The sequence below is a fragment of the Hyposmocoma kahamanoa genome, unplaced genomic scaffold (genome assembly GCF_003589595.1).
Source record: "Hyposmocoma kahamanoa isolate Upper Pololo Valley unplaced genomic scaffold, ASM358959v1 93, whole genome shotgun sequence".
Taxonomy (NCBI): Eukaryota; Metazoa; Arthropoda; class Insecta; order Lepidoptera; family Cosmopterigidae; genus Hyposmocoma; species Hyposmocoma kahamanoa.
In genome coordinates this window covers 22,684,954-22,707,281 of record NW_020654810.1, presented here as the reverse complement: position 1 = coordinate 22,707,281, position 22,328 = coordinate 22,684,954, and the positions used below count along the sequence as shown (strand labels likewise).

Sequence of the window (22,328 nt, the reverse complement as noted above, 5' to 3'; positions counted from 1 at the left end):
CAACAATAATGGTTGGACTCAGCGCGTGAGTTTATTAACCTCGGTGGCTGAACGATTAGCTCTGTGGGCGTAGTTCAGGAGGTCCCGGATTCGATTCCCCTCGGTAGCATAGGGTAATTGCTGTGGTTGTTGCTGACCCTACATTTATTTGTAATAAATATTTGTAATTAATTTTCGAAGCACTATAAGGTCATTTTTAAAACGTCACTAATGTTTGATTGTAGGTCGTCACTGCTTTGAGCTTTGTTGACACACATATGGCGTTGAACTTCATTCAGTCAAAAAATAAAATGTCTTCGTGTGAGCTGAGAGGCCACGGTACTGGTCCGCTGCGGCCAATCCATCGATCTTTCATCTTCTATTTTAATAACGTAAGCCGGCCTTGTTGAGAAGGCGTTGGTTTACTGCTAAAATTGCGCTTTGTTGAGGAAATCTTGGATCAAGCCAACTCAAGGCTTAGACGGGGAATGCTCTCCATCTAATAGTTTTCGAGCTTCGTGAAGACTCCACTCACTTTCCAAAACACGAATCACTTGTAATACTCCCCTCTCACTTGTAAGACTACATTGTCACGCGCAATGAAATACGTCATTTCACTGTGAACAACGACTGCCGACTACTACTGCTAGCCATGTCTACTCTCTTAACCGCTCACTGGGGGCCGGGGTCTAGAGGCCTCGGAAGCAATCGGAGCCTCCAGGTTAATGCTGTCCAAGTGCTACCACATTTGAAACAATACCTGAAACCGCTCTACATATATATTTTTTTTCTATTTGTGATTTGTTTGTGTTCATTTGATTTAAAAAATACGTGTTTCAATTATTTTTTATGGTTGTGGGTGTTGAAATTTTTTTATCTTGCCTAAGTGGGTGTTGAGCCAAAAAGTTTGGAAACCTATGGTTAAATTAACGAACATAAGTTTATATATTTATATACATTTTCTAAAAAGCAAGAAATGGATGACCATTATATGAATTTGAGGGAGTTTGAAAATAATGAATCAAAATCTCCAATTGCTGGTGGATTCGTAGTAATAATGACTTTGTATGTACCGATTTTACTTAAATGCTAAGCTTACTGTAGTAGGCACGGCATGGAACCCATGACAGCATTACCGAATGCAGTTCAGGATTAACTGGAGGATTTCCGCAGAAATCAATAAATACAGAGAGAACATTAAATAACAGTTGCAAGGTGAAATGCTATTTACACCAATTATTATAATAAATAAGTAATTTTATTTTAGTAGTTTTATATTTAACCACGTTTCAAGTTTCCCGCCGAAAAAAACAAGTTTTGGCGAAAATGTTTTGGAGTTCATTGACATTCCGTCTTCTTTCCCATTCTCAATTTCCGAACGAAACTTTGCATGATTTTTGGGGAGATCTCTTCGCTCAATTTATTTTATTTTTCCTGTACTAGAAATATTTCTTACCGTTGCTTATGACAAAAAATGGTTTAGCGAACACGTCGGGTATGTAATTAGTGGTTATTGCGGTATAAAATGATGTATACGATGTGTAAATAGTAGCGTAATGTCGTGTTGATGTGTTGGTATTTCGCGAGGGTGTTCGGTGGTGAATGTTGTCAGAGGCTGCACGATGCACGAGCTGCTCAAGCATGTGCTCACGGAGCGGGACCTGACCCGCGCCGGCGACCTGTTCGCGGTGCCTGACGCGGACATCGTCAATGACCTGAATGAAGTGGTGAGTACAAACTGACTGACCCTTTCCTGTCGTCCCAGTAGTTACAGACTTTGTACTTCCTTGTATTGAGGAGCTAGTTATACACTTGTAGGATTTCATGTTCTCCTGGTGCCTTATTGTTGTTTAGACAACTGCTTTTAAATATAACTTATTATTTATTATAGAATGTTTTAGAATTTTTGGTAATTTTTTTAAGTAACTAGGTACATTCCTAGTACCCTAGATAGATCAATTGCTGGTTGCAGTGAGGAAGGGTTTTCACAGACTTTGAATAAATCACTTATTTATAATTATTATTATTATAGACCTAAGCCGTCTATGTCAATTTCATTGTATGTTGTCAGTTAATATTGATTAAGCATAGGTATTAGGTATTATTTTTGGTAGAACTTCTTCCACAGACAGCTGTTGTGGAGATCATACCTGACGTGAAAAAAACAATTTTGAACAAACAATAAACTAAAGCATTTTATTATTAGACCACATAAAAAACAATGATACTACCCTCTAGTGTCTACAACAAATTGATATTTATTTTTTGATCATTTTCTATTAAATTTGTAAACAGCCATATTTGTTTACTAACATTGTGCTCCCCGAATTTTGTGAAAAAAACAAAATAAAAATACAACAGGTACAAAAATTAATTTGGCATAGCATTCATTAGAGGTATTGAGATTATAATATATTTTATATTATTAGAAAGCTACATTCAACATATTATATTTAATTTGTTGCATAACTTTCTTTTATTTTTTACAGTCAACCAATTTTACTCTGACTATATACAATCCACAATATTTTATTCTAACTAGATACTAAACAAAAACATTATCGGCTCATCAACGCAAAAACCTTATAACAACTGCTAATCTCTATAGCTTACTTAATAACCGCTAAATTTTTTCAATAATCAGTAATTTGTCCCGTCATCGCACTGAGTCTTCCAACTCAAATGGTGGTGGAATCGTCATATAAAATGATAGAGCTATATCCACACAAAACTTGAATTGACTATGTTAAGTCAATTCAGCTTCTATCTTAATCACATTTCCTTATTCTTTTGGTTTTTAACCTAAGCAAATGTATCTTTTTACTTAGACCTTGGTGCAAAGTATTTTACTGCCATTTAAATTAAAAAAAAAAAATGTTCTTATATAGTCAGCCATGACCATGGAACCTGTTGAGGGCCAGAAACATTACTTTGTTTGAAAAACAAATATTATGTGATTCAGATCCAAAAGAATAGTTTCATTTCTTTACTTATCCACATGTTCCTTCACCCACCTTTGTATGCCTAATGTGTCCTATTCCCTATTACATATAAGTCTATAAGCTCAGTAACTCACATTTAGTTTTTTTTGTACAACATTACCATAAATGATACTAAAGTAGATAACTATTTTAAATTTGGATGCTATTTTCATATGTAAAATATATTTAATTATTAATTCTTTTATACTCAAAAATAGCATCCAAATATAACTGAATAACCTAACCTTTTACTTTGTAGCATAAGTAATATATAGTGTCATTATTAGAAAAACTTTCTTATGTTAAATATGTATGATATTTCTCTTATTATCTTATACATATTGAGTTGTGAGTTGAATAAGATAGGGGGCTATTGGCAAACGCTTAGATGTAGATATAGGATAGTAATATTGATAGAGTTATCTTGTTTACTGTAAATGATTTATTTTTATCTCATTTCACCTTATTTGGGCCTATTCTTGCTTGTGAGAAATTTAATAAAATATTGATACTTCAGAGAATAATAGGTCTAAAAATCAAACTACTAAGGTACTAAACTAAAAAGTTTGCATGACGAGTGAGATATATGTCATACCTTTACAAATGTTGAATTTATTTTTATGACAAAAAAGTATTTCTTCAACTAAACAGATGGGAAGAGCTTGATAAAATTGACTTTTACACCCTTTCTTTCTTGAAGTATTGATATGATTGTTTTATACAAAGAAAGATATAAAAATAGTGGAGTAATAACAAACTAGTGGAGTAATTTCACAAAAAAATAAAATTGAATATCAATTCAATAAAAATTTAATTAGTACAGGGAATAGCGACATCTCGCGCCAGGACTGGTAGCTGTAAAAGTACTAACTGGGTGATAAATCTTTCATAGATTTCTCATAGATGGCGCTACGACTAAAAACTCATTGAAAATCCAAGTACAAAGACACGACGCAAGCACATAGAAGAATTCGTGAGGTCCGTTGGTTCGTTCCGTGGCTTAGTTGGTTAGCGTCTGGCACGGTATGCGGTTCGAATCCGACCGGATCGAAGGAATTTTTTCTGAGTGTTTTTTCTGAGTGTTCGATCTTTGTATTAATAATTATAAGATATAAAAATATTTTAAATCGCTCAAAGCTTAAACATAGTAAAATAAGAGAAGTAGGGTAACGCCGTACAAAGTCATGGCGCGGCTTGTATGTGTGCGCGACCGCCCCGCGCGCCGTGTACGAACGCACACATTCTCATAATAATGAAAGGCGCGTTGGGATGACGAGTGTTATGCAGTGCGAGTGCATCACGAAATTATGCGAATGTGTACGTCCGGACATGGCCCGCGACAGGTGCGCACCATACTTGTGTTAATATACTATGGCTTAAGGGTGAATTGTTATTCTTTCTTTATGACTTTTATGTACATAATATTTGTGTACCTACTGGTTTCTAGTGCAATAGCATTATGAGTAATAAAATAGTATCAAAGTGGTAAAAAATTTAAAAAGTTATGTACAATAGGGAAGGAACTCAATAAAATACAGTTCAACACAGCATTTTTCCTTATTAACCACTTATTGCTAATGTTCCCTTGCAGTTAGTATAATAAGAGGCTTTCTTCATTTAAATAAATGATGATGTTCACAAGAATATTCCCCTTCCGTTGGTATTATGAAAACCTATCTGAATTAGGCCTTGACGAGACAGTTGCACAAAAGGAAAAAATACTTTCAAACATACTGTTTGTAGTAAATCATCTGGTTAGAAAGTTTGTTTTGGATTACACTTTCTCAAGTAACGCTATATTGTTTTATAAAAAATTCCAGCTCAAACAAATAACTGAGATATCATCTCGACCGGACTATGTACGAAATGATAGAGACCAAGCTCTAATAGAAATATGTGTCACCCGAGTCACATCATGTATCAAGGAGACGGCTACCCTGGACAAGTACTGTGGGGCACTTGTGGCGTTGCTGGAGTCCTGCTTGCATCATAACCTGATGCCATTGGGGCATTTGAGGGACGATGATCCTCCACATGCAAAGATTGCTTCGGACATCATTGCTTGCATAGTGCTGGTAAGACTTTTTTTTATAATATAAAGTGACGGGACGAACAATCCGTGCGCCTGATGGTAAGCTACACGCCTGTCCATAACAGTTGCAATACCACTCAGAGCTTTAAATCGCAAAGATCTGAGGTGCACTGCCACTGCGCCCGTCACCCTGAGAGTTGACAAGTCCCATGTACCTGTAATTTCACCAGTATCATTACCCTTCAAAACCAAATACATAAGATTCGCATTGATGCTATAGTGGTTTGCAATTATTTTTTGGAAACTTGACCCTGCATGAAACCTAGCCTAACTCTGTTAAAATGATTTCGTGACAAAGATTTGACGGTGTGACATGGTGTTGAAGGTTTTGTTTTATTTTTTTCAGGTATCCTTCCCAGTGCAAGCAGATAAAGAGAACTATGGCAACAAATCCGTAATGGAGCTATTTCTGCCAGTTGCCGTTCAGTTTTTGCACAAGGGCAACCGTGAGATATCAAGGCACATGGCACGATACTTGTCTCTGGCAGCCATTCATCATGCAGTGTTGTTGAAGCCACATGTGCAAACTATTATGGACTCTATTATGACTGGTAAGGGTATTAAACAATATATCGCACTGTTAATACAATAGTGTATTAACTCAAAAAGTGTATATTTTCAGAATTGATGAAAAACTAATTACTCACTGGCCGTGATTGTTAAAATTTATGGATAGTCAAAAGTTTATTACAGAGATCTAAACAATTTCCTGCTTGCCAAATATATTTAAAAATTTCGTATTTTTGAGTAAAGAGTTTTTTCTCCAGAATTAGTTCACAAAAAGTTTGTCTCATTTTGAATTAAGTTGATACCTTTTAATTGTTTCTGACTATTGTCACGATTGTAACGACGGTTTTATTGACTTCTTCAAAGAATCAAATTCTATATTCGGCTACAGTATAATCATGAATTTCACATATTTTGAGTTACGACACTGTTTTCATAGAAGTGCGATATGAGTTTTATTATACAATCTAAGATAAAAACATGTTCCACTACTTAAGTTGATAATGAAGGAAATGTAAAAATTTTTTAGATTAAAATAATCTAATTGGATAAAAATAATAAAAGTCTTCGAAAGCAAAAGATATTGTAGATTTTTTTAAATATGTTTCTGAACAGATATCATTGCCATAGTTATAAATATCCAGAAATATACGGATGTATGACCAACACGGGTTGGTCATCGGTTTCTCTCTCTTTCCCGCATTGGCAACTTGTGGAGACCATTGCTTCGTTGATACTCATAATAATAGAATAAATGTTCTCAATAACTCATGATTTCCCCATTTCATTGAAGAAGGAGCTGCTCTAGCTTCGTCAATCAACACTCTCATCTTTTGAAAGACTTAAGTTACAGTTCTCTCTGAAACCAAATCAGTGAAGTCGCCGGAATCAGGTCTTACTATCCAATAATTTTCATTCCACTATACAAGTTCATTGTAAATACTATGGAGAAAATTTAGTTCATAATATATTTGTAGTTTCGTCTTATTTTGAATGAATTAATGAATGAAATATTCTTTATTGCACATAAAAATTATAATGACAACTCAGAACAATTTTGTAGGTATCACAGAGTAAGCCAATGTACAACAGGCGGCCTTATTGCTAAGTAGCAATTTCCTCCAGGCAACCTTAGGATAGAAATTTAACGTTAGCCGCGCGTTTCAGTGTGGCAGGTTTCATATAAACTCGTACATTACAAAAATTCCCGCGTCCGGAACGCTTCCGCGGGCGCCTCTTTGTGGCCAGAGCATAACTTTGAATCCTTTGAATCCATGAAAACAATTCTTGATATATCAAAAATACGATAGTACGGGTAAGAAAAAGAAATAAAAGCCAATTTTATCGACAACTAGTTACGGATGTAGTTGGGTTAAAATTTCTTGCTATATCGATCCATCTATTCATACTTTACTATGCGATAAAACCAGCGTTAGTTTGGTGCGAATCCAGCAGGATCGAATGAATTTTTCTAAGTATTCGATCTTGGTTATTAATAATTATAACAAACTAGTGGAGAATTTCACAAAAAAAAACAATTGAATATGATGGTAGTAAAACATTCAATTTACATAAAAAAACTAGCTCTTTTAAGTAAATAACGTAAACGTATTTGCGTCCCTTATTTTATTTTATTATTTTAACTGCATATGCGGCCGAACGGTTACCATGCTGGTCTGCCACGCAGAGGTCCTGGGTTCGATTCTCGGGCTGGAAGACATATTTATATGGCCTGCATTTATTTCTGTCGTGAGTTTGGGTGTAATTAGTGGTTGTCTATGTGTGTGTCCATGACACCCGCGACATAGGGTTACCCTATTGCGGGGCTATGAGAGTCGACGTTATTTTATTTTATTTTTTATAGATATAGCAATGAATAAGATATGAACGAAAACATTTATAAAATTAATATTTTGCACTTGTTTTTTAAACCTTGTAGGTTGATCTTCACTCCCTTTCTCCTTGAAAGTTTAATTATTATTAATAAAGATCAAGCACTGAAAAATTCCTTTCGATTATGTTCGATCTTTGTTATTAATAATTATAACAAACTATGGTAGAAAAACAACATAATTGCAATCTATATTTGTAAGAAGTTAAAACGTGCATTAAAAACATGCATGTGGAAATTCCAATAGTGCATTGCAGGCCTTTATTTGTCTTATTACTATAAAATTTAGCGGAAGCGTTCCGGGCGCGGGAATTTTTGTAATGTACGAGTTTATATGAACCCTGTCACACTGAAACGCGCGGCGGCCGCGCGTCGACCGCATATTACAAAAATTCCCGCGCCCGGAACGCTTCCGCGTCCGCCTCTGTGTGACCTGAGCATAACAATGGTTATTGTTTCGCTTGATGACGCTTGCGACAATCTAAAATTAAATATCTCTTTTTCAGGCAACTATCCTCTTTGCCGCATATTAACGAATCTATACGAAGTATGTCCCGAACCGTTAGAAGGGCACACGACCGCGCTAGTATCACTCCTACCACATGCAGAACAAGGAGAAAAGAATTCACTGTTCGCTTTATTCGAACAGATCGCCGTTCGAAGGCCTGAAGCGTTAAAAACCTGTGTACCGCAATTGCTATCTTATTTGTGCCCGAACACAACTAGCCAGACTGATCCGGGGTGTATGTGCTTGGATATTCTTCAGGTGAGATTATTTAGTAGCTGTACAGTTCCTTGCGGAAGAGTTCGCTCAGGGAAGTACTGCCACCTTACCTATTTCTGCCGCCTAGTAGTAATGTAAGCATTACTGCGTTCCGGAATGGAAGGGATGGTGTTGGCCAAATTAGAGGCACATGGGACTTGTCAAGTTATGTCTCAGGCTGACAGGCGCAGTGGCTGTGCCCCTCAGATCTTTGCTATTTTTAACTCTGTGGCACTGCAACTGTTATGGCCAGGCGTGTTGCTTACAACAGACGCTGGTTCGATCCAATCGGAACGAAGGAATTTTTCTTTTATCTTTGCTCGATCTTTACATCAATAATAATAATAACAAACTATAGTCTTGTTTTTTTGAAGACGGAGTAAAATGACAGTTCATTGCGTAAAAGTCTTGCCCGTTTGCTAGCAACTAGTGATTTCAGTCGATAAATATTCTATCGACTATCGACTGAATATTCACGCCATAAGCATAAATAGCCGAACTTGTTTCATTATTCATCCGATTACTGAGCATTGAATTGTCAGTTTTTGTAAGTTCATACAAGCATACACTGTATTTAGAACTATGTTTATGAAAAATTGAAAGAGGAGACATATTTTGAAGATTTTCTATTCTTGTTAAAATGTATATGAAAAAAAATTTAACTAGATACTAGTAGGCCACTAGTCAAAATAAGAATAAAGAAGGCAATAACGCTATTAGTAATCATTAGAACGTCGTAACATTCACAATTCAGTCATTTTTGGCAATATTTTATCTTCTTTCACAATCTATCGATAAAACTATCGACAACAACTACATAACTTTTTAAAATTTTATGAAAACTGGCAACTTACAAACGTCATTTTTCCCCGTCGTCGAAAAGGACTGACTATAGTGGAGTGTTTTCACAAAAATATTTCATGGTGGTAAAAACATTATGATATTAAATAAAGTTAATAATGTGTGCTGCAGCTAATCATATGCCTGTCGCGCACGCGCGTTACGCTGGTAATGGAACATGGCGCCGCAGTGAAGCGGGCGGCGCGGGGGCCGCACGCCTCGCCGCAGGCCGTCGCGCTCGTCGCCGCATTCTTAACGCAACTCGGCTACACCGGCAGGGTAAGGCACCTGTTCTAAGACTTATCCATACTGTTTCAGGGTCTAAGTTTCTAGTTACTTATCTCTGGTACTATTGTTATAACAAAGATCGAAACACTAAGAAAAATTCGTTCGATCCGGCTGGATTAGAACCAGCACCCTCAGGCAATCCATGCCAGCTGCTCGGCCAACTAAGCCACGGAATGAACCAGCAGACCTTATGAATTTTTCTACGTGTTTGTTGCACATCATTGTTTTTTGGTATCTGACACGGATTGCCTGAGGATGCAGGTTCGAATTCAGCCGGATCGAAATCTTTTGTTATATTACTGTTTTGATCTTTGTTATAATAATTATAACAAACTAGTGGAGTAATTTCACAAAAAATAGTTGAATATCATGTCTTCTGCATAAATGTCTAACAAGCTGCATTATTTCATACATTCAATTCATAATTCCTAGTAAATTAGTAATTTGCCTACTTATATTTTATAAGTTATAATTTTAGTCTTAACCGACATCAGTACTTTCGTGCCATCTGATCCTATAAGTAGCTCCAATTGAGAACCGGCGTTACTGCAGTCGAGCTGTGACATATCAATCGACTTGAGTTGGATCTGTTTCAGCTTATAATTTTTAATAATTAATTTCTTCTGTACAAATCTTAATAAGCTGGATAAATGGTTCTTTCTTTCTTTCTAATGGGAATGGCCTTAAATCTGGCTGATGGCTTGTTAGTATGCCTGTTTAATAACACACATTATAGGCAAAAATGTATGTGTAGTGACCCTGACACACCGTTCCAGTTTAGCAACGGAAATGAAGTCGGATTTTTTTTTCAAACATACTCGAAAGTATTTGCTGTTATTTTGAACTAAGGACACGCAAAGAGCCTGTTTTTTTATCACACTACATTAAAAACAAATCACTCCCCGTCAGTCCGGGAAAGCTATGTGAATATAATTTTGTTTTTTCTGAACTTATTTATATTACAGCTACTTTAAATTTTTGGATATCTAACCATTATATACATCATCAAATTGACTAAAGAAAAATACCACACAGCTAAGTCGTTAATTTTTCATTTAAAGTTACCTAAGCACAATGTACTTGGTATCCTCCTTCTTAGAAACTTGTTTTTGTCAATATGTTGAGAAAAACTGTCGTGGGTTGTCTGGCCTTGCCTTCGAACTCTACGGCAAACGGCTAAGTGACAAAATATTTGTTTGAGACATCATAAAAAACCATAACCCAGTTTTAGAACATTGAAATTGTTAATGATATTTCAGCTATGTATCGTCGGGGTAAGTACCGATAAGTTGAACACGTTAACTAATTTTAACAGTTTTTAAAAGAGAATTTTGTGCTCTATTTTTTGCTATTTAAAACGGTTATTTGACCATTTGTCACTTAGCTGCATTTTAGTTAATGGACGGCAGAACTCATATTGGTACGATAATCCCTCACCTTCCGGCCTCTAAAACAATGTACTAAACGTGATATGGTTTGTGTGCTTGTAGGAACGCGCCCAAGAAGCCCTCAACTTCGTTCTGGAGAGCTTGTCAACAGTCGACCGCGCGTATCACGCTGCGCTGATGCGCGAAGCTACCGCCCTGTGCAGTGCCTTCCCTGTACTCTTCACAGACAAAATGCTTACCGTAGTGCGCTCTAATCACAGGTACGTTTCTTAAACACTTTCAAGGTTGACAAGTTAGTGCAAACTTGTCAAATATATATCAATAATTGCGCGCCTAAAATGTGAGTGGTCAAATAGAGAAATCAAAACGATAATACGATGCAATAACAACGGCTAATATCGTTTAAGCATAGATACATCGTCGGTATTTTGTAGAAAGGGCGTAAAAGACATTTCGAAAAATTTGTCGAGATGTTTTAGGTTTTCACAATTGACGTCCTGTTATAAAATTCAATTTTGGTTTAAATTAATTTTAAGTTTTAAAATTGAATTTAACACAGGATGTGAATATTTTAAAAATAGCCGTTAAAACCTAAAACATGCTCCCCTAACAAATTTTTCGACCCTACACCCTTTTTACAAAACACCGACGATGTTTTTGTTTTGTTTATGTTTATTTTTTGTTCACAAAATTGTTTTTTTTTGTTTCTTTTTTCGAATTTTGTTTTTCTTACTTTGTTTTTTTTTTCACAAAATTCGGTGACCATAATTTTAGTAAATAAATATTTCTGTTTACAAAAATGACAGAAAATAATCAAAAAATAAAGTTGATGTAGTTCTCATTGGAGGCATCGTTTTTTTTTACAGTCGTCCAAAATCAACAGTATCAAGCGAAGTAAATAGAACATCAGGCGGAGTAACCATAGTAAAACTCGGTGGTTTGTCCACCGTGCCAACGCCGGCGCCAGTCCCCCCCACTTCTGCCCCTGTGGCGCCAGTGGCTCCAACTGGGTACACAAGACGGGCCAAGTTGGGCGACTCTCGGAGTACAGGCCGATTGCATCCTGGGCCTAACTCGCATCGGAGTATGACTAGACTTAATGTTGCCGGTAAGTGGGTTTTTAACCGACTTAAAAAAAAGGAGGAGTTTCTTTAGTCGGCTATTTCTTTTGTATATGTTACGTGGTTACTCCGATATTTATTTTTTTGCAGTGGAGCTCCTTGTGAAAGAATTCGTCCAAAGAAGTACTACCACTTTACTTAGTTCTGATACCAAACAGTTATGTGACCATTACTGCGGTCCGATTTTGAAGGATAGTGGTACTGGTGAAATTGGACTTGTCAACTTATGTCTCAGGATGACGGGCGAAGTGCTAGTGTCCTTCCGATGTTTGCGTTTTAAAGCTCTGAGTGGCACAGGCCCACTTCTTTGCTCCGTCACTTGGCAAAATAGTGAACCGTTTTCGATTATTCTTTTTTGGTTGGAAAGAGGGTAGTCATCATCATGTAGTGCCTCTCCACTACTCGAGTCTGGCCGTCAGCTTGGAAAACTCTTCCTTGTCTTGAGCCATGCGAAACAGATTCCCTGATGTTTGGCAACCACGACTTCTTCCTTCTTCCAGTACATCGCTTACCCTCGATCTTGCCCATTATTATCAGTTGGAGAAGTCGGTAGAACGTATCCAGATGCACAACTTACCTTTTCTTGACGGTCTCCAAGAGTTCTTGGTCACTCCCAATGCGCTGAAGAACTGTCACATAGGGAACTTTCTGGGTCCAGCTAATGTGTAGCATTCTACGGTAGCACCACATCTAGAAGGCCTCAAGGCGCCTCTGGGTGTCGGCTTTTAGAGTCCAAGCCTCGCAGTCAAAGGGGGTGGTGGTCTCATTCAAATTTGGAGAAAATATTCCACTTCTTCAGGGTAGCAAAGTAGAGGATGAATCTGGTTCATTGAACTTCTCACCAATTTTCGCTTAACCGATTTCGACAAAACTCGTCAAATAGATGTAATTCCACAAACTTTTCAGGTCTTTTTGTTTAATAAAAACTGTTCTAATTATTTCAATTAAAAGTTCTGGATAACCTAGGTGAAGATTATTCACTTGCAGACTATTTTACATAATGACAAATAACAATATCGCCATGGTGTTTATTGCAGGTGGTTCCGTGGGTGGCTTGCACAAAAGCATGACCCGATTGTCATCTTCGCAACAAATCAATTCACAGCAAAATAACGCTCACCATGCAAGTACAGGTATGTTTGTTATTGCATTTTTTAATATAAAATAAAAAACTTGAAAGTAATATTATATATATATTACTACAATATAATACAATTACATAATTATCAGTGATCAGATTTAGAGAGTTAATTTAGCTAAACTAAAGATATTCTGTATAAAAATTTAACCTACATACATAATCTTATTAAATAACCTTTTATTTACATATATGCGCCAGACTATCGCAAACAGTGATATTATTGTATGCTTACGTAACTTTAATTAAGGTTAGTAGTGCAATTTAATCTATGTGATACCTAGACTAAGTAAAATTGCTTACTTGTATCTTAGCTATCCAAATCGGTGTTTATAGCATGATGGTTAGTCAACATATTTTGTTCAATAACAATAAATTATAATGAAACGTGAATACTTAATTGTATTAGTTAGCATCTTAACTATTATTGATTAATATTACGTAACAACAGATATTAAATTTCCGGTATCATTGTAGTTTAATCATTTTAACCAGTCTTGTTTGGTTTTCTTACATTGAAACTTATTCATAGGATATACAGGCTGTATATTTGAAAGTGGGACATACTTATAGAGTGCGTTATATTTCTGATTCTGAACCCAAAGAAATAATAAACTAATGAACTTAAACTTTATAAAAAATATTTTTTTTATCGACTACTACTTGAGAACAATCATCGAAATCTATACACATCACTATTATTGCTCCGACGCAGCGGTGGCGGGTAACAAAGCACAGGTCGGGGGTGGGGGCGCGAGTGCATACGCGAAATTGCTCTGCGCACGCCCGACCTTGATCAAACGAAGACACATAATAAGTGGTGATAGTGTGAGGCAAGCTATTGAAATGTTCCCAAATCGGAGTTTACGCGGAGGAGGTGAACAGTGTCGAAGTGTTGCGTGTGAGGATTATCTCAACATGTGAGACAAAATGTGTTTGTGTTGTACAAATTAAAACAAAATTTACTATGCCGTGCTAGACTATGCATTGTGGAAAACGGTGGATTTTTTGAACACTTGCTCCGTACCACGTAAGTGTAAATAAACTACAAATAAGTAAAAAATCAATCATTGTAAATAATTTAATTTCACATTTTTAACTACGACAAAAACCTCAATTCTTATTAAATGATAACTAGTTACTAAATCATAAACTTATTTTTTTAGTACGTAAAACATTTCAATGATAGTTCAAGTAAAAAATAATTAACATAAGCCAAAACGTAAATGTGAAATCATTGTTATTGTTGCTATCTCACTCGGCCCTCGCTTGGTAGCGTTCCCATTGCACTCGAAACCAAGCGTAAAGGGAAACGGTTTATTCTTATGTTCACTTCAAAACACATTTTGTTGATTTTTTTTTGTTCTATCCCATGTCCTAATTTTTCTTTTAGTCTATGTTAAGTTGTAACATGATTTACTATGACATGTATGAATATGTGTCTCTTTCAGATATACAGCCTGTATACATAGTGAACGATTTATTATATTATACAAAAAAGCTACCAAGAAAGCAAAAGAATCTATGGGAGTGTGCAGTTCGAAACCGTTCAGTGGTACAAACAATGTCTGCTCATCTTTTGCTGCTTTGTAGTGAGGGGATATAGGGTTGTTAGTGAATGCTTTTTTGTTACGGTTAGTAGTATAAACAACTGGCGTATTGAAAGTACATTACATTTAGCAAGGAATTCTGCTGTGGGAAAACGGAAAGAAAGGTATTTCTAGATTTAGCAAGGTGTTTTTATGGGTGCCTCTGCAAGTCGTTAAGCAGTATACAAACAACGACTGACAAAGAGACAAATATACAGTTTTCAGCAATTTTCCACTGGCAACATGTCTTAAATTTTTGAAAATATACATTAATTTTCGTACTGTAGCCGTAAGATTTTCAATATGGGCCAAACTAAAGAAGAATGTGGACATTCCCTTATATAAATCTCGGGACTTCTTGGAACTGATTATATTTCAATACGCGTATTATTTCTTGAAATTTTAGTGCATTGCGACAAAGTATTTTTCCTATTAATTATTTACTACAAATTGTTGTCTCAAAAAATAATATTATAGTTGTGTTTCTATAGATATTTCGTATTTAAATACTTTAGTTATTTACAAAATAAACATGAGACAACCTATATTTTGGAATGTTTAGAAAATAAACAGTAAAAAAAAGGAATTTTCATACGCATTGATGACGAAATGTCCATACTAAGAAAATGTTCATAATTTACGTAAATTAACATCTTCCGGTCACTTTATGAACTTAAAAAACTTTAAAAAAATATAAATATACCTACTGTGTGCGTTTATAGTGTGGTGACGTAATTACGTAACAAATAAAATTATATAATATACAACTCAATTGCTCCCAGTCAAGTTGCGACAAAAGATGCGCGGACGGATGCACGGGAGGGGAGGGGATGCTATTCGATAGCCAGCACAATGCCTTTCAATTGGTTGTTTTGTTTATTATCTATTTATTTATTTCATACAAACAAGGCATACAAGAGAAAATAATACACCAAACTGCGAAAGCAGTTTTAGGTTTTAGGTTTTAGGTTACATTCACAATCACAAAACTATAGTATACCTAATACAAGTACATTAAACCTGGGTTATTCATTTTCGTAGGTGTGAATGGCAAAACATCAACAGGCAGCATAACAGGTGGCAGCAGCAACAAGTCCAGTGCAACCGTAACCCTCACGGCTGTGTCTCCCGTGTCGGCCAACAGCCGTCCGCTGCGGCCACTCACCGTCGGCGCGACTGCAGCACGATCGCATCATCATAACATTATTATTGGGCCGTCCGCTTCCGCTAATAATTCTGTAAGTCATTCATTACCAATGATCGGAAAAAGGTGTTTCACATATTATATAGAAACATGTCTACAAGGAGCGACCTGGACTTGTTCAAACCACCAAATACTAATTATTTACTTTTTTCGAATTCCGGATTTTCGGAAATGGATTTACTGCATCGTGGGACAAAACTACTGACTTCGGCGTCGAAGTTGGATTTTAAAGTAATTCTAATGGTGCCCTGTAAAAAAATGCAGTAAATAACTGACTTATTACCAAAGCATAGAATAAAAATGTAAGGAGAATGGTCACACACCTTGCCTCACACACGGAATAACAAACTAAATGGAATTGCTATCAAGTGGCATTACTATCATAACGGGTGTCGCCACACGCACACACTTATCTTACATACTAACCTTGTTTTTGAAAAACAGTTATATGTAATAATAATAACGCACACTCTCATAGCCCCGCACTAGGGAAACCCTGTACCGCGGGTGCCATACGTAGACACACATGGATAATCAATAATTACACCCAAACTGAGAAATACATATAGGTCATACAAATTTTTCTCCCGACCCGGGAATCAAACCAGCATGCAGCACAATTTACGAAAACATCCATCCTGAATTTCACGGAGACCGTAAAATCTTTCATTAAAGTTTAAAATACTCTTTATTTTATAGATAAGCAAATTACACTTGTAATCTTCATATTGATTCAACTCTACCTCTGCATGGCATTCCAGCATGCAGTACAATTTACGAAAACTTCCATCCTGAAATTCACGGAGATCGTAAAATCTTTCATTAAAATTTAAAATACTCTTTATAGTTAAGCAAATTACACTTGTAATCGTCATAATCGTTCAACTCTACCGCTTACTCGTAAGGCAGATTCCCCTGAGAAGAATGAGCAAGAAACTCTAGTTAAAACATATCTCTCAAAGGAAGACATTATGTTGAAATCTGCATAATGCAGGAAGTAGCCCAGTGGGGGTACCATTGGTGGCATGTACCTATGATTTTCTTATTATTATTTTTATAATAGCAAGTGACAGCACGAACAAGTAGTGCGCCTGGTGGTAAGCGACACACCTATCCATAACAGTTGCAGTGCCACTCAGAGCTTTAAATCGCAAAGATCTCATGGGCACTGCCACTGTGCCCGGTTACCCTGAGACATCAAGTTCGCAAGTCCCATTAGCATATAATTTCACCAACACCCTTACCCTTCTAAACCGGAATGCAGCACACATTACTGCTTGGCGGCAGAAATAAGGGTGCAGTACTTCCCTGGACGAACTCTTTCACAAGGAGCTCTACATAGGAAATGAAACTATTTTTCCGGATTTAATCGTGTATATTTGTTTTTTCAAACCAACGTTTCGGGCCCTTTACCTGTAAATGGTCACATGGTCACGGTTGACTCAGGTGGTTACAGATTTAAACAGTTTTATTTCCTATGTCTAACAATCGCGAAAACCTAAGAACTCGATAAATGTACAGCTAATAAAAATGTCCAACTTGCGTATAACCAACACTGAAGGGGAACATACCGTGATGAAAACAAGTGAAGTTCTATTGGGGCCAGCATGGATATGTATGGCGTATATCTTCTCCTTGGAACAGATTCTTACCCAACTATAAAGTGAGTTGTAATGATGAAGCATAAAGCTTCTATTAATATAAATATGTTTCATACAGGCAAACCCGACAATAATCACCGGACCATCTCCACTTCAAGCTCAATCCATCTCTGTCAACCCTCTCACCACGGGCAAGTCTATAGATGCTCTCACACCGATCACCTCCTCGGTATCAATACAGCACTCTAACACCGCTCTGGGCCACGTCTCAGTCATCACTTCAACAGCCAACACTGGTCCGGCTATCATCACCCAAGGCTCCGGACCAATATCCGTGAATTCCAACCCAGTGTCCGTCTTGGGTCCAGTGACAGTGACTTCTAGGCGTGCAAATAACACCAGTGTGACCATGATAAACAGTTCAAGTGGTAATAATAATTCGAATCATAGAATCAGTGTGTTTGAACCATACCCGATGAGGGACACAGTGCAACATTTCTGTGAGAAGCATTTGGATAAAATCAAAGCATATATGGACCATGTTTCGTTGAGGTTGCCGCCGCCGGCCAAGTGTACTATTGAAGGTAAGGTGTCTATCAGTATTTATATTTTTATTTAGAATAATATTATTTTCTAAATAGACAAGTATTGAAGTTATTGTTAAGCTTTTTTTATAATAACTAAATGACGGGACGAACAAGTCGTGCGCCTGACCTGTCCATAACATTAGCAGTACTACAAAATTATATCCAAAAAATTAAGACATTTTCTGGGAAACCCAAGAGCCGGCAGCTACCTAGTAGCAGTAGAGTTCCTTGTGAAAGAGTTCGTCCAGGGAAGTACTATCACCTCGCCTATTTCTGCCGCCAAGCAGTAATGTGAGCATTGCTGCGTTCCAGTTTTAAAGGGTAAGGGAGCTGGTGAAATTACAGGCACATGGGACTTGTCAACTTATGTCGCAAGGTGACAGGCGCAGTGGCAATGCCCCTCAGATCTTTGCGATTTAAAGCTTTTTTACTTACATCAGGCGCGCGACTTGTTCGTCTCATCACTTGATGTTATAAAAAAAAACCTTGCCCAACGCATTAGCATAGTCATGCAAATAATAATAATAATAGTAATAATAACGCACAAACTCAGCATCGCCCCGGACTAGGAAAACCCTGAGTCGCGAGTGCCATGGACACACATAGAGAACCACAAATGACACCCAAACTCACGATTGAAATAAATGTAGGTCATACAAATATTTCACACGGGCCGGGGCCCGGGAATCGAACCTGGGACCTCTGCGTGACAGTCCGGCATGGTAACCATTCTGCCACGGAGGGAGTTGATAAAGGAGGAACGCTGCCAACATCTTGGGTACCATGCTGCGGGAACCTAATTTTATTCATTTAATTGAATCCTAGTTTTATTTTCCAAAGGTTAAAATTTTATTGTACCTTACCTGCATATTTCAACTTATTGTCTTATAAGAAGATCCGGTACTTATTTGTCCTTTTTGCTCCCAGAGCGTCGCTCGAAGAAACTAGCCCGTCTGCAATTCGCGTGTGGTCGCCGTGGTCCGCACTGCCTCTACGCGCGAACGTTATTCTCGATGCGGACTCGAGCACCGCGAGTGTGGATACACCTCATGTTCCTCGCACTCCAAGCGCGCCACGGCTCCGCCTTGTCCTCTAGAGATCCCACTGTGGCCAGTTTGAAGCACTGTTGGGACACGCTCAAGTGTGAAAATAAAACTTTTCTCACGCTTGTTACTAGTGCTTTCCCAGGTATTAAGGTAAGTTTTCTTCAGTATTCTTCTAGCCTTTGTCTTTTTTGAAGATGCAGTAAAATGACAGTCCATTGGGCAAAAGTGTTGCCCGCTTGCAAGCAGCTAGTGATTGCAGTCAATCAATATTCTATCGATATCGACCTTATGTTCTTTATGCTCATGTAATAAATCGACGAACTCGTATCATTTGAATCAGCACCGGCCCATTATTCGGTCAACTGCTGGGCACAGGTTCATTTGAATATATATTATACATACATACATTTAGAACTATGTCTATTAAAAATACAAAGAGGAGACATATTTTAAAGCTTTTCATTTTAATTCACAATAGTCAATAGAGTAGAGACAGTCCGTATTAAAATGTACATTGTGAATAAAAATTGGTTTCGATAATAGTAGATCAGCAGTCAAAATAGAAACGAAGAAAGTAATAACGCGATTAGTAATCATTGGAACGTCGTAACATTCACAATTAAAACATTTTTGGCAAAACTTTACCTTCATTCACAATGTATCGACAAAACTGTCGATAACTACTACATGACTATTTGAAATTGTATGAAAACTGGCAAATCTGCAAAATACTCCGTCTTAAAAAAGACTATACGACTTTGTTAGATTTTCGGGACATGTTCCAAAAATTATTATGTTGCGAAAAGAAAGTACCGATAACTTTATCGGGGCGAGCGCGACGTTCTGCTTCGAGATAGGTTCAGGAACAACAATGGTTAGAAACCCGAGAACGCATGGTAGCTCGTTCGGCTCGGCGGAAACAATCGAAGGTGAAAGGCGGCCTTACAACTGAAACGTCACGCTTGAAACGTCATGTAACGCATTACTTATTTATTTATAAGTAACAGTTTAACAGCACTTACATTGACTACAATTACTTAACAATATAATCGCTTCAGATTCACGAAGTTTCAATCCGAATTAATCACATATTTATATACAAAATATATCTGCATAAATATAAAGACAAAAGGCCTACTATCATTTTTAATACTGTAGTATGTATGTAGATTAAAAGGCCATGAAGGAATCTCAGCATATTTTTCAGCTTCCGCCTGTTCTCTGTCGGAATATGACTTTTGAAACACTAGATTTATAATAAAAAAAACATTATTAATCGAATTTAAATTTACTTAAGGGACTCATCACATTTATTCACACGGAATCGCATTGAAGCCGGTCAAAAAAATATTTTTTTTCCAACCGGCGCCGCAGGGTGTTTCTGTGGTGCGTATCGCTTCCGCTCGGATCGCCGACGCCATTGACTTACAATTATATGGACGTCGGGTTCGCGCTAAAAAGTGTCCGAACTTATAGGGCGTTAAAATTGTATACAGAGCGTCATTCACGCTTTAGTCTTCGTTTGTTCAACTGACAGCGAAGCAAGCAAAATTAGACAGTACTGTGATGACATTACAATTTAAATTCAACGTTTTAGCTTTTTCATATTCCTTTACATGTCACTACGTTTAAATAGGTTGACTTGGGACACTTTTTTCGTGGTTTTTGTATTAGACCCGTCGTCCATTTATTTGTAAGTCAATGGCCGACGCGAAACGTATAACGTCATTTTCGCTCTTATTCATGGACGTATAGATTTTTCTGTCCGGCTTATGCCATTTCATGTCGATAACTGCGGTGACTCCTTAATTCGAGATCGATCGAATTCGTTCTTACAGTCTTTATTAATACCAGGAACAAGAAATGCTCTTGAACGAGCTGCGAACTGCAGGATTTTTCGACGTATTCGAACTGAACACGACTCGGACCGACGGTGTTACCGTTCCACCGACTCAAGCCACGTGGGGTTGCTTCCTCTGCAACCACCCAGAGCGGGCCGTTGGGTTCCTCGCTGCCGATGGCCAGCCGGTCATCGAGGGACAGCTGAAGGAGAAGAAGGGCCGGTGGAGATTGTTCAGGAGATGGCGAACGAGATACTTTACTCTGTCTGGTGCTCATTTATCTTGTAAAGGATCGGTGAGTTTCTTTGGTATCATGTAAACGACCACAGTGACCGATGGTTTGCGCTGTGGGAACTGGATGAGACGAGGGTTTTAAACTTTTCTAAATGGTTTTTGGTCTGGGTTTACTGGATAATGCCCCAAAAATATCTTAAGTGTTCTCAAGATCGAAAAAAACATGCCTAAAACACCATATTGTCATATCATATTCGCTATTTAGAACATTTTCATACCTATCTGTACCGTTAAGAGAGATAGTCTGAGTACAGAGTACTAAAAAACCTTATTACGAATTACACCTGTTTGTCAAGTTTTATTGAATTCGCTTACCGGAAAGTGCGCGAAACCGTAATCATCCCCTAGTTTGCCACCCTTAGAGGTGGAATATTTTCATCAAATTTAAATGGGCCCAATAGTGTGATACCCTCTTTCCAACAATAAAAGAATAATCAAAACCGGTTCACAAAATAGAGTTCTCTATATTATAGTAAGAAAAATACAATCGATTTGAGGACCTCCTATTTTTGAAGTAGGTTAAAATTTTCCATTTGTTGTGTTACAGAGTGGCGGCGAAAGCATAGACATCAATCAAATACGATCAGTCAAAGTGTCGCGAGGAGCGCGGAACATCCCAAAAGCCTTCGAAATATTCACAGGAGATCAGACCTTAATCCTCAAACCTAAGGATGGTAAGAATGCTGAAGAATGGGTGCAATGCCTTAGCATTGCCGTGGCACATTCGCAGGCGAGAGATGTGCCCGCTAAGGCCAACAGTTTGCCTGCTAGGGGGCTCACGTTGAAAAGCTTTTGATTCAGGCATCTTTCTGTTTTGCCTGGATCTGAACACAATTACTGGATACAGTATGGCTTAATACAGTATAATAATATAGGTTCCGCAATCCTATAGTCCATACTTCACGTTTAAAAGACAAATTTTAACTGCCCAATTAACCGTCCAAAGTATATTTGGCTTTTAGATCTCAGTAATTGAAATTCCATTTTTGGGATTTTTCGAAAATCCTTGTTACATCATAACAACTAATAGGGAAAAGTTATACGTGAACTAACACGTGTTTTTCTATATTATATGTGCTTACTATGTGTTTTACTAACGTCTTGTTACGATTCTGTTCACTTAATATGGCATTGAGGAGTTCCGTGCGTCATTTGAAATCTGGGGGTTTACTCTCGAT

The 22,328-nt window shown here is 37.3% G+C and overlaps 1 protein-coding gene across 1 annotated transcript; it reads left to right on the top strand.

Annotated features, from left to right (window-relative positions):
• The first annotated feature begins 1,541 nt into the window (after window positions 1–1,541).
• Window positions 1,542–22,294, top strand: LOC113237306 (protein melted). Its single transcript, XM_026473703.1, has 13 exons — window positions 1,542–1,706; window positions 4,781–5,035; window positions 5,399–5,603; window positions 7,957–8,216; window positions 9,186–9,332; window positions 10,832–10,989; window positions 11,596–11,837; window positions 12,888–12,983; window positions 15,619–15,815; window positions 17,501–17,966; window positions 18,897–19,165; window positions 20,870–21,151; window positions 21,698–22,294. The coding sequence occupies exons 1-13, from the start codon at window positions 1,602–1,604 to the stop codon at window positions 21,944–21,946; spliced, it is 2,931 nt and encodes a 976-aa protein (XP_026329488.1). The 5' UTR covers window positions 1,542–1,601; the 3' UTR covers window positions 21,947–22,294.
• The last annotated feature ends 34 nt before the right edge of the window (window positions 22,295–22,328 follow it).

What these genes read in the sequence shown, in the direction of transcription:
- LOC113237306 (XM_026473703.1), top strand. Translation starts at nt 1,602, where the DNA reads ATGCACGAGCTGCTCAAGCATGTGCTCACGGAGCGGGACCTGACCCGC. An exon ending in TCATTGCTTGCATAGTGCTG is followed by an intron (nt 5,036 to 5,398) that starts GTAAGACTTTTT and finishes TATTTTTTTCAG; the next exon opens with GTATCCTTCCCAGTGCAAGC. An exon ending in GACTAGACTTAATGTTGCCG is followed by an intron (nt 11,838 to 12,887) that starts GTAAGTGGGTTT and finishes TGTTTATTGCAG; the next exon opens with GTGGTTCCGTGGGTGGCTTG.